Here is a 13,025-nt window from a genome sequence, read left to right on the forward strand (position 1 = left end):
GAGCACCCTGCATGTAGAGAGGTACTCTTGCTCTTTCAATTGCATTTACCAACTTATCTACAAAACTGCCCAAAGTCTCTTCTCTCCCTTGCTTAATCCCCATATACATTGGAACTCCGCCTGGCTCTTTCACTTGCTCTATGGCTTCTCTCACTAACCTCATTGCCTCTCTCACTTTATCCGGACCGAGCAATGCTTGAGCTTCTACTCTAGCATAAGGTCCTAACCCCATTAATTCATCCATTGTAACCCCTTGTAATGGATCTCCTGCTTGCCGCTGTACCGCTATCGATTCTAACACTCTCGCTTGCCAATGCGCATTAAACAACAACCACTGACTAGGAGAGAAAATTAACTTTGCTATACCCCGACAATCTGCAGGCAAAAGAAGTTGAGTGCTCCAGAGATAATCTAACATTTGACGAGTCGGTTCACCAGTAACACCATAAGAACTCACTGTAGAGCGCAATTGTGATAAAAGCTTCCAATCTAATGCCGTAACAGTAGCATTTAGTCCACCAGCTGGGTTCGGCTGAAACTGAACTGGAAAAGCCATTGCTGTCGCCATCTGAGTCATCTCCTCATCCCCTTTTTCTAACCCCTCTCGTGCCAATGCATTCCAAGCCCGACACCTTTCTTTAGCGATCTCTATCCCCAGCCCATCTTCTGAGCCAGGAGTAGAATTCTCGCTTTCCGGCGTCACAGTGTGGCTGGACGCGTCAGGGCTACTCAGGGCAGAAGCGAGAGGAGCGGTAGGGAGAACTCGTTCTGAGCTTTCCTGTCCCGTCTCTTCGGAACGTAAAGGTGGTAAAACAAGCTCACGAAACGCAGGCGGTAATGGCCACTTAGTTTCCTCCTCCCCATATCTGGTGTTTTTCTCTTTTGCCGCAATTGCGCCCTGTGCAGCTCTTTTTTCAGCCTGATACCTTAGCAATTCATTATGAACCACCCTCCATAACTTTCCCAACTTTTTTGCTGTCTTATCATCATTCAATGTTAATTCCCATAACTTATCTCCAAATTTTCGCCATTCCGATAACTCATGAACTGTATGTGGATTAATAAAACAACTTTGCTCTACCCCATAAGCTAAAAGCCCCTGAAGATCCTTTTTTACATCTATTCCCTCAACCCGGCGTTGTGTCAGCCAGGATGCAAATAAATCATATGCTGCTTGCCTGTCCATACCTTAATTTTTCCGTTGCAGCCTTTCCAGGTCTCGGCAGCACGTATCAGCAGGGCTCACCTCTTGTGACACCCAGGGCGCGGGCCTTTTTAGTCGCCTTTCGCCGTCCTCGCTGCTTAAGGACCTGAACAACCTTCTCTGGTCTTTATCCTTCGTGGTGCCTTATACGTCCTTTGGCACGTATCACGTCGCGGTCACCATTTGTTGAAAGAACGCAGAGGGAGCCCAGCCATCATTTAATGCACAAAGGCTCAACTTTATTAGTACTCACACTTCTTTTATATCCACAATAATTAGTTCATACATATTGCAAAAAGCAAGCTCCTTATAGGTTGCTAAGGTTAGATACTTTGGTTGCTAAGGTTAAATACCAATCTCTCCCCTTATGATTTCTGCAAGGCCTTCTACATAGTCCTGCTTCTGTTCTTTGTTCTTCTTTGATACTTTTCGGTATTCTCCCATCACGTCGCCGTTGTCAGCAGTTCCTCGGTGCTGTGCCCTTTCTCACGTAGCCAGTTGTTAGCAAACTGCTCCACATTACACCACAGGCAAAAAGGGTATTTAAAAATCAGGGAACATTTTTGAAAGTCTGTTCCTGCCATGCCAAGAAAGAAAGAAAGAATTTTCTTTCTGTAGTGTGATAGCTGGAAATATTAGCCCCAGAGAATTCATTCCTACTACCATCCTTCTGTTGTAAGCTAAGAAATCAAACTCCCCGAAGGACTGGGGGGAGTCAGGGGATAAAGGTTTTTTCACTGGCAAATGGCTAGTTCAGTTCCCAGCTGAATCAGTAGCAAATGCAAATCAGCTCCTCTGAGTCCTGGGGGGTGACTTCTGCACTGTCCCTGCTTAGGTGGTGTCTGGGACAGTGTCCCATAGGAGATGAGACGATCTGGCTCCATGCAGCGGCACCCTCATGGGAACAGCAGTCTGGTTTGCTGGGCCAGGAGCCCGAGTGTGTAACCAGACGCAGCAGGAATAGGACACCAGGGCACAGGGACCTGCTCGTGGATGTCAACTGAAGGACTTGGCCCTGGAGTTAGAGCCAGGGCAGAGCCTCACGTGGTGCTTTGCCCGCTGGAGCAGTGTGTCCCAGCTGTTCTGTGTGGCAAGGCCACCTAAGCTTTGGGGCAGGGAAACCCACGCATCAGCTTGTGCAGGATCGCCAGGCCAGTTTTCCTTTCTGATTCCTAGTATTCCTCCAGTTGGTTAGTGTTTCGTTCCCTGCACAGAGTGGGGAGTGGGGTGGGCTCCTCTTTTGGCAGTCATCTAGGAAATCTTGTCAACAGCTGACTGATCCCCAGGTCGACTGATCACAGGTTGAACCATGCTGCATGGCAACAGGAGGTGTAACGATGTGAGAGTTCTCAGCCTTGCTCTCAGGGGGGTCCTAGAGGACCCAAGGATAAGCTGCCAGAGCACTGCCTTCCTCTGCAACCACTGCAGCTTTCCTCCTGCCAAACTCAGGCCTGCTCCTAATCCCCTCCTGGGTCCTCAGGCATGGAGAACATTCCCCCTTTTACAAGCTGGGCTCTGTGCAAGCCTCTCTCCCTCCCATCCCTCCCACCCCTTACCAGGACTGCTGTCATCCTCCCAAAAGGATCCTATTCAGCTTGTATCAAAGGGATACATGAGCACACCCATTAGGCATCAGAGCATCAAGCAAATCCCCAAACAAGCCTCCTCTAAAGATCAGAACACACTGTAATCACTCCCTCTGCAAGGAGATCCCAACAAGCCCTCCCCCACTTTCTCCGGGTTCTTGCTGAACCCAAGCACATGAGATACATTTGGCAAGCTCAGCCCCATCACTAGCAAAAAGTCTCTTCATAAAACTTGCACACACAGAGCTCCAGGCCTCTCCCGGTTCCCCCACAAGCCTGCTCCCCCATTTCAGCACACAGCGGACACTCAGAGGCTGCCCCAGCCCTCGTGCCCCACAGCAAGGGCATCGCTGCTGCCCTGAAAGTCTGGGTCTCGCATCCCCACCCGCAGCTGGAGCCCACCACCCGGGCTGGCCAGCAAGAGGGGCTGCTGCTGAGGTCACAAGCAATAGCAGCATGTCCACCGCCCTCCTGTCCCTGCTTCCCCCCAGGAGACAGCAGAAAAACAATGCATGCCTGAGGAGAGGGGAGTGCTGGCAGCGGGTGGACATGCCTGCACAGGGGCAAACTCCAGGACAGAAGTGACACTCCGGTACATGCGTGTTGATTCACGTGTTGGTGCGCATGAGTGCCTTTCATAACCGTGGCCTTGAAGAGAAAAGCAAGAAGCCTTTTCTAAAGCCTTTCGTAAGACACCATGCGCTTTACCAATATGACACAGCAAGAACAGCACTTGGCTTTGAAGCCATGACAATAGGTGTCCTGTAGCTTTGGATCCTGGGCTGGTCTGAGGCTGCCCTTTCTACAGCACCAACCACCAAGATCTCAGCCCCTTGGTACACAAAAATGAACTCACCCTTCCCAAGCGACATATACAGAGCTCCAGTGTGTCCAGCTGTGGGGTGCAATGCTGCCTAACAGCACCCAGCAGCACTGCCTATAGAGCCACGAGGGGTCCTGTATCCAATGGAAACTGTGGCAGCTGATATAAATTACAGCATGGCAAGGATGCTGCTATGCAACACATCCCTGGTCCTTAATGACCATAAATGGGCACAGCCTTGGGTCTCCCCCGCACCCAGAAGATACCCCAGCCCACAGCTCGGTCCCCAGGCACCGTGTCCCAGCAGCTGACAAGGGAAAGAGCATGAACAGGCCCAGGAACGAACAGCTTGGGCGGTTGTCTCTGCTGTGCACCACCAAATACACTAGCTGCTGCCTTCTGCTCCAGCCCTTAAAACAACATTGCTTCTCAAATGACACAGGCCTTGGCTAAGTGAGTACGGTGACATAGGCAAGAGCAGCAAGGAAATACTGTGTGCTACAACCTCTTCGCAACAGCGGTGATCTTCTTCTTGGGTGTACTTACAGTCCCTAAACCATCTTTGATTATCTGTCCTTAACGATTCCTCTAGTTTTGGCACTTCCAGGCTAGGAAGGCCATTGGCACAACTACTCTGGTGGCAGTGTGGCTCTGGGCTTGCCTACAAGGGGTCTCAGTGCTGATTATCTAGCCCAGGAAAAGTCAAAGAGTAAAGCCCATTAGATGCCTCTCCCTAAGAAAAAAGTAGCCCTAGCTTGGCGCAGCTTAGTTCTCCAGTGAAACCAGTGTAGTCCTGACTGCAGGCTTTGTACGGATGTTTAACGTGCTGGCAGCAACACGCACCCTTCTCCTGCCCACCCCAGCGTTCACTTTGCTGGGCACATAGCACTCATCAGTCTCTGGCGCAGCGGCTGTAGCTCTGGCAGTCAGTCAGCAAAGCTGGGGCTGTAGCACACCCAGAGACCAGGACAGTCTCTTTATTTCTAGTCCAGGCCCAGTGGGAGGGCAAGGAGATGTTTCAAGGCAGAGGGAACCTCAGTCAGGGCCACGGGTTTGGGTGAGGGGTGAGCTATGACTCCAGGGTGTTGATAACTCACCCGGCCCCGGACTCCGAGCTCAGCTAGCTCACTTGTTTGGGCTGTTCAAGGACAGGGCAGGGTTCATTGCTCTCTTGCTGCTCTCCCCTGCCCTGAGTGACACAGTGCCTCGCACAGGCCGGCATAACCATCGTGTATCAAGCTGCTCTACACAGAAACCTGGAGAAGACAGTGACGGAAAACCTGACCTTTCTCCTGAACTATCCAGCTCTCTGCATGTGCCTCCGAGCAAACCCTGTTCATCATATTAAACTCTCCCCTAGGTCTGTGACTTCTGCCCATCATGGACCATTTGTAACCCCTGGCTTTGCTAGGATACCAAGCACAACAGACTCTAATTACAGGCCTCTCCTGAGCTCTTCAGTCCCACCAGCCTCTTTACAAATTAGCATTAGACTCTGACTCCACAGCCAGAACTCTGCCCCTAGACTGCCCCCCTTGGCCTGTCTTTCCTAGGGACAGCGAAAATGGTCAGTGAAAAGCTTCTCAAGCAGTATCCCCCTTGGTCCAGAGGGTATCTTGCCAGTGGATAAGAAATGAAACCTGATTTTGCCACACGTGGGATACTCAGTGCAAAAAGTAGATACCTACAAGGTCAGCTGAAATCCAGTGTCTCCCCTGGATCTGCATGATGTGGCTACAGACCCTCCACTGCAGCAGCCTGTTCTGAGACCGTGTCTTTAGCCTCGCAGAGAGAACAAGGCTGGTTTTGCTTTCAGGTGGCCACACGGCACTCTGCTTCAGCCCCCTCGTCTCCTGCACAGACGGGCCTTTGTGCTGGGAATGACTCTCGCCTGTCACCAGAGCAGAAACGCTGGATGTTAGCCACTGGCTGCGAGCTGCATGGACCCTCTGTCACTCCTGGCCATGCCTCCGGATGCCCCGCTCTAGCACGGGGGGAGGAATGGATCTTCCATGGGAAAGGAAAAATAGACTCAAAATCAGTCTGACTATGGGCTTTTCCCAGGTGGAAGGAGAACTGCTGAGAAGAGAGATGGAGGCAGAGTCCTCTTGACTAACTAGGCTTGGGAGCACCTGCTGTCTCATAGCCAGGTGGTCCATCTGGTACCTGCCGCTGCTTCAAGGCAGTGATGTGATTTGCAGGTCCTTCTGTAGCATCCCTGCATGGTCGGGAGCAGATGGAGGCACTTTGCTATTTCCTGCAGTTAGAAAAGCAAATAGGCTGGGATGGAGAACAGAAAACCCCATCCCTGTGTTTTCTCTTTCAGGGAGGAGTCACACGGATTCTGCCTCTCCTTAAGCTCTTCCCCTGCCCACCTGTAGGTCGGGTGCAGATGGAAAGCAGTGCCGTACACCGATCTCCAACCGGACTGGCTCGGAGCCAGGGAGGCCAGGCCTGGAGCAGGGCAAGGCAGCGAGGCAGAGTTGGGCAGACAGTGCTTAGAAAGGCTTTCCTCTTGCAACACACCAAATACTGTCAAAGGAGGATTATAAATCTCCTGCAGGGACAGCTTTATCGTGGGGGAATGGAGAAGAGATGGTTCATCAAGTTGGGTCAGTTCCTCCTATCCATCCCCAGCACCCCACAGAGATGTCGAAGGGACAAGAGACCCCTGGCCAGATCCCCCTGGCCCCGGCAGACCTGTGCCACGCAAGGCACAAGCAGCTTCCCTAGTCTGGGACCCCCTGTCCTCCTGGGCTGGGCAAAGAGGAAGGGACTGAAGCTCTCTCCTCCCTCTCATGCCCAGTAGCTGCTGTTCATCTGCCTTGGGATTGCTGCAGAGCCGAGAGCTGCCGCAGCTTTTATGATGCCAGCCCGCGTGAACAGCTGCATCAGCCCCAGAGACGGGGAGAAACAGCTAATGGACAGCAAGGCATTAAACTCCCCACGCTTCCTCGGGTGCCCACAGAGCCAGGGACACGCAGAAATGACAGCACGGGGCATATAAAATAACACAGTGCTGGGAAGGGTAGCCCTTGCACCTGCGAATTTTGCTTCCCTTTTCTTGTGTGACAGAGACAGGATTGTAAATGCAGGACTTTAAACCTGGCGTGGTAGCACAGTGGAAGGACAGAGAGGTGCCTGTCTGGCTGCCACAGGCTCTCACTCGCAGACTGAGGGGAAACCGTCCTTCCTCCCATGGATGATACTTCTGCACTTAAGCAGCTTGGGCAGGAGTTTCTCTTCTGCTACGGAGCTGAGGGGTTCCCCTTGAAAACCAAGCTGGGCGCGTATGCGCACGTGTGCTGGGAGGCTACGTGCATCGATCTAGCCCGGACTAAACCCTCATTGGGGGAAGCGAAGAAAACCATAAGGCCAGGAGGATATTTGCAGCTCAACAGCAGACAGGAAGAAAGCAAGGGGATGTATCATGAGAGGTTTCATTCCTTAGTTAAACAAATTTTTACCTGAAACAATAATCTGGGTTAGGGAGCCCTCACTGCAGAGCTCTGAATTCTCTGCGCTGGGACGGCTGCGCTCTGGTAATTAACACAATAGGTGTCTCAAATGCAAACTGGGTCCCAGCTCCAGTGGCTGGCGGCACCAACTCACCCTGCATCAAAGCTGCCCTGATTTAATCTGACGTATTTGAAAAAGCAAGAAGATCTCTAGGGGTTGCTCCGACTGGAGTACCTTTGTCCCGCTCTCATTTGTTTCTGCTTTTTGCACCGATATGCCTTGCTGGCCTGTGAAAAGGACTGAGCAAGAGCCATCATGACCTCGAGCTACGATGTTGCAAGCCTCAAACCTTTTCTCAGAAGCCCTGAGGATTGTGGCCGGCCATCTAAGGACTTACCAACTCATCCCTGCGGTATTCACAGGCAACCTGACTTCCGCTCTTCCAAAAAATCTTTTTCCTCTGGTGCTGCCCCACCATCTCTCCCACATGCCTGTCTGCTGGTGGTCCTGTGTGACTCCCCAGGGTGCTGGAGGTGGGAAAGAGCCTTCACCTGGCTAGTGGTGGCCACGCACCGCTCTCCCCCGCCTTTTGATGGGCTGTCCCCAGCCTTAGCAGAGGGCAAGGGGTGCCAGTGGAAGCGCAGGCCTGGGAAGCAGGTCACGACAACCGGCTCTTCTGGTTCCCTTCATGATTCAGCTGAGGTGTGAGCGGTGCCCAAAGGATCCTTCTGGTGCCTCCCTGTAAACTTGGCTTTGTGGCTGGTACAGCTGCAGCCCAGAGGAGGGGTGATGAGAGATGTGCCAGGCTCCGCCAGCATCGGCATCTTGTCAGCCACCAGTTAATTGCGAGCACTTGCCTCGCACTGGATGTGTTGCTGGATGTGGTAATGCCCTTGCTTCTGTACGTCTCTGCAAATGGATCCATGTGCGCTGGGCTGGCAGCTCTTGCTTGATTAACGCTGCCGGTTCAGAGAGCAAATAGCATTAACCACGGCTGTCCCCTGGCTCTGGCCATGGGGCAGCCACCCTCCTGCTTGTGGGCTGAGCCGGCTCCCAACACAGCCTGTCGCCTCACCCACACTGACACACACATGAGCTCATCAATTCACACCAGCTTAAAACTCGATGGGTTGGTTCCACCGCAACAAGGGAGGTTTAATGAGAAAATATCAGCAAAAGACACACTTTGCTTCCTGAAATAGCCCGATGTTGTTGTTTTTGAGTCCTGGGAGGAGATAGATGGGGGACAGAAAAAATAACCACTGAGAACTCAAAGCAAAGGCTGAACAAAACTCTGGCAACTTTCTGCCTTTCAGAAGGGATATTAAAGCAGCTCTTTAGGGTACAAGATGGACCAGATCCTGCAGTGACACACTTCGACTACTCCCAGCACTCCCGAGCGCTGCCGTACCTCCCCGGGAAGGAGCCCTCCCTCCAGCTGCAGCCAAGGTCGACCTAAGGCCTCCAGGTCACTGCAGCTCAGTCAATGCCGCTTTCAAGCCCTGTGATGGAAAAACCCTGCATCAAAGCTTCAAACACCTCTCCAGCTCTCCCCTGCTGAGGATCTCAAAGCACTTTGCAAAGAAAGACTCCCAGGCCCCTCTCGGAGCCCAAGAGGTAGCCCAGTGATAGCAGACAGGAATTTGTCCCAGACAGAGGGGAGTGTTTGGCAACAGAGGCCCAGATCTGCAGATGCAGGACCAAGCACAGGATGAATGCCTCTGCTCTGCGTGGTTGCATCTCAAGCTGTACCAAGTTTCGTGGCAGGGATAAACAGACAGATTGTTAAGCTTTGTAAAGCATAAATTTAATCGCAAGTGTTCCTAACCTCTCAGGAGCAGCCGCCGAGGATCTCTCCTCCCCAGTACCCCATGGCTTTTCAACAAGCCCTATTCATATCAGTATCTCAAAGCCCTAATGCTGTAGTCTGAGTTGATACCTGGTTAATGGTTCCAAATTGTCAGGCAGGCAGATCTGCATGGAGGGCTGCTGGAACCTTGAATTGAATCCGTTCTGGACGATTGAGCCGATCACATTAAAGCCAATTTGTAAAGCAGATTTTTATAAGGGTCTCCTTACAGCTTTTACAGCAGGGAACTTTTATTTCCTTATCAGAAAAAAAGCTAACATTGTCAGAAGGGGGAGGTAGTATACGTGGATGGGAACAAAATGAAATGGCATTGATCAGATGAGCATGGAAGGTTTTCCGGAAAGCAGGTAATGTCTCCTGCCTTCCTCCCACCCTTCTTGGGCGCTAGCTACCAAACCGCATTTTTCAACAAAGTCCACAGCTACTAATTCACTTCGAGTACCCCAAGCTTCCCTCTCCCCCTCTCCTCAAGCAAGCCTGTCTGCATTCAAAGCTTACATATGGCTTGTTATATATATACCCTCAGCTGATTTTGGCACGATGCATCGCGAACTTGAGGAACTACCTGCCTCAGTATGGCATTCAGACCTGTGGTTGAGGTAGGACTGGCAGTCTGCTGTGGCTTTGTGCAGCACCTAGCACGGTACTGTGCTGGTCCTTCCCTGCAGCTCTGGGATGTGTCCACAGTACAAATAAGCGCACAAATGAATGAAACGAATGAATAAATACGTAATATAGGATCAGTCGTTCCTGCAAGTGTGGTGCATCCACCACTAAACTGGTCCAGCTGAGAGTCTCGCCCGCGCAGGCTGCAGGGTACTCGGTGATCACGGACAGGGGTTGGGAAGGATTATCCTCCCGGAGCATTGCAGAGCTGGCCGTACCCTTTGCTTGGCAAGGCACCACTAGATGCACCACTGGCTTATCCTGGCAGAGCTGTCAGTGGGACAGTGCAAGACAAACTACCGGGCTGCTGCAGAGTGGCAGGAGACAAGATTGCCTAACTGCTGGCAGCAAAGCCTCCAGAACAGCTAAAAATAGAGTAAGTGGGGAAAAAAGTCTCTCTTGACAGGGCAAGGTGAGATGCCAGGTTGCCCCAGGGTCACTGTCTGCATGTCTCCTTGGTGAAAGCAATTCCTAGAGGGACTGGGGGAGCATAAACCCCTTTTGATTTACCCAGCACAGTCACCACAGCATTACTCCACCTCCAGTGCCTTCCCCGGGGGTTGTGGGGAGGGTTTTCTGCATGGGGCTGCCCGGAGGAGGGGTGAGAAGGAGGGAAGACCAGGTGAAGAATGGCATGGAAAGGTCTGAGCCTCCTTGTGAGGAGCCAGAGCTCAGCCAGGCACCTGCCTGAAACACAGAGGAGTGCAGGGAGCCAGAGGCGGCTGTCCCTTCCATCACCTCCTTCTGCAATGCACAGCAGATCCCTTTGTCCTGGGAACCAGGAGTTATACCCAGACCGGGTTTCTCATCACTCTGTTAACCTTTTCCCTCTCACAGTCTCCCTGGTTTCTTGACCACTACACCCTCCCATTTCACCTCTGTCCTCACCCAGTCACTGCGCTCTGTTGATCTCCCATGCCCTGGGTGTTACCATCTCCGTCTTTGCTAGCACTGGGGAACCCTGGCACCTGGCATTTGCTCAGATGGCCGGTCTTTTGGCCCAGACCTTGCTACGCGCGGCCACATCTCAGAGTCACAGCCCAGCCAGCCTGGCTGCTCTTCTAGGATGCTGCCCCAGCCCAATGAGAGGAGGAGCGGAGGCAATTCCAACTTCTCTCCAGCTGCAGACCCCCGGTCCTCCCGCAGGCACAGGCTGCCTCTTACCCCTGCAGAAGGCTGGATACCGACACGGGGGTGGCACATGTGCCCGCTGCCGCACACGCCAGACCCAGTCACCAGGAGCCTGGCCTCAGAAAGGCAAACACCGGTTCTATTTGCACTTCCCAGTTCATTCACGAGCGCTGTAAGCCCAGACTGCTGGTTCCCCTTCCATGTCTCCAACAGCCGACTCCAGAAAGCCCTCCAGGACGGCGTTAACCCATTCGGCAGTGGAGCAGAATGAAAGTCCCCCCCCCAGGGCACTTTGCGAGGTGGGTCACTCTCCCGCTTCCACGAGCCGTGCTAGAGCCCAGGGCAGGACCAAGCCCCGGGGTGGGGACACACGGGCTGTTCCGCAGCTGCCACGGTAGGTCGACTGAGCCGGGGGGAAGTCGATCCACATCTTTGCCCATCTCCCCCTTTCCAGGGATGGATCAGAACCAAAGGGATGGATCGGGCACCCTCGAGTGCAAAAGCAGTGAAAGGAAGGTCTGAAACCCGGGAGCAGTCGAGTCCCTCCGCAAAAGAGCCCGTGGGAAGCGTGTGTGTGTGTGTGTTGAGGGGAGCAGGGATTTCGGGGATGCTGGAGAGCCGAACCCTTCCATCTCTCCCCCCGAAACATCTGTGCTCATCACCCAGCCCTGTGGCTCCCTTCCCCGGGAAGCCTGGCTGCTATGCCTCGCTAGACGTTGCTCGATCCAAAAAGCAAACAAACGGCCTCAGCTCCCAGCACTCGGGAGCCCACTGCCTGCAGCTGCTTCCAAAACAAACGACCGTGTTGTTCCTCTCCAAACCAGAGACGCGATCGGCCCCGGCTCTCTCCCACCCTCCCGCAGATGCTTCCACACCTGCTCCAGACCCGAGCGCGCACCCCAAAAAGCCGATCCCGTCCTTCCCCGCCGCTCCGCAGCCCTTCCCGCACCCCTCGTCCCGCCATCGCGCCCCCCCCCCACCCCGCAGTCCTCCTCCGGGGCTGCCCCGACCCCCGCAGAGCCCCTCCGCCTCCCGGGGGGACCGGCCGGCACCGGCTCACCTGGTAGGAGCGCGGCCGCCAGGATGCAAACTCCGATAGTCCACCGAGATGCACGGCAACTTGTCTGCAGCTGTGAAGCCATGAGAGTTCCTTAGGAGAAATGGGCAGGGGTCGGTCTGGCAGCGTCGCTGGGCCCCCCCCCCCAACCCTCCCTGACCCCGGTGCTGTTCAGGTCTGCTTAAAAAAAAAAAAAAAAATTAAAAAAAAAATAATGTGGGCGCAGGAGGACAAAGAGGCGGTGCGCCCAGCGGGAGGACGGGCGGCCGGAGGAGAGCTTCGCGCATCCGCAGGGGCCCGGGGGCTCGGCGGGGCGCGGGGGCCCCCTCCGCGGGCGCGGAGCGCTCCGGCCGGGTGCCTTCCTCCGGGAGCGAGCACGCCCGCAGAGCGGGGCGAGGGAGAAGGGGAGGGGAAAAATGTAATTAAAAAAAAAAAAAAAAAAAGGGGGAAAGAAAAGGAAAAAAAAAGGAAGGGGGGGTGAGGAAAAACAAATAAAGAGAAGCGAGGGAGAGCCCTCCGCGGGCTGCTGCCGCCGCTGCCGCCCGTGGCTCCGGCGGCGGGGCTCGGCAGCCCCCGCCCGCTGCCTGCCCTCCGCTTCCCGGGGCGCCGGGAGCCCGGCGGCGCTCAGGCGGGGGGCGCGGGGGGGGCGGCGGGCCGGCTGCGGCGCTCCATGGCCGGGCGGGGGGCGCGGGGCCGGGCCGGCCGGGGGGCTGCGGGGCTCGGCCGCCCGCTCCACGCACACGCACACACTCCCGGGCGGGGCGGGGCGGCGGCGCTCGCCCGCTCCTGCGTGATGTCAGCGCCGAGCGGAAGGAGGGCGCAGCGTTAACCCTTCGCCTGCCCCGCGCCGGGAGAGGGGCTGGGGCGGGGGGGGGGCGGGGGGATCGCCGCGCCCCGGGGCGGCGGGGGCTGCTCGCCGCGGCTTGCGGGAGGCGGTCAGGGCGGGCCGGCCTCGCCCCTCGCCTCTTCGCCCCCTCCGGCTGGCTGCTGCTGGCAGCTGTCCTTTGTTCGGCGAGCGGCCGGCGTGCTGGCAGGGGATAATCTCGGAGCGCCGGGCTCCTGTCGCCTCGCTGAGGTGCCCCAGCACCCAGGTTTCGCGTTTTCCGAATTCCCTTGCGGGTGGGGGAACGCCTGGGCAGGGACAGCAGCCAAGCTATCTGGCCAGCGACACGACATCCCAAAACGCCTTACATAAACCGCGTGTGAAACAGCCACAGCTATCATCTGGA

At 55.0% G+C, this 13,025-nt stretch overlaps 1 protein-coding gene across 5 annotated transcripts in view; it reads right to left on the minus strand.

Moving 5' to 3' along the window:
* The window catches only part of NECTIN1 (nectin cell adhesion molecule 1), a 112,150-nt gene extending 99,709 nt beyond the window's left edge, over nt 1-12,441 (minus strand). For all 5 annotated transcript variants that reach the window (XM_074894934.1, XM_074894938.1, XM_074894935.1 and 2 more), the window contains exon 1: nt 11,800-12,441. In XM_074894934.1, the coding sequence (XP_074751035.1) occupies nt 11,800-11,881 (82 nt within the window). In that variant the 5' untranslated portion in view covers nt 11,882-12,441. The remainder of the gene's footprint in view (nt 1-11,799) is intronic.
* Between the last annotated feature and the right edge of the window lie 584 nt (nt 12,442-13,025).

Source organism: Strix uralensis, chromosome 26, assembly GCF_047716275.1.
Source record: "Strix uralensis isolate ZFMK-TIS-50842 chromosome 26, bStrUra1, whole genome shotgun sequence".
Taxonomy (NCBI): Eukaryota; Metazoa; Chordata; class Aves; order Strigiformes; family Strigidae; genus Strix; species Strix uralensis.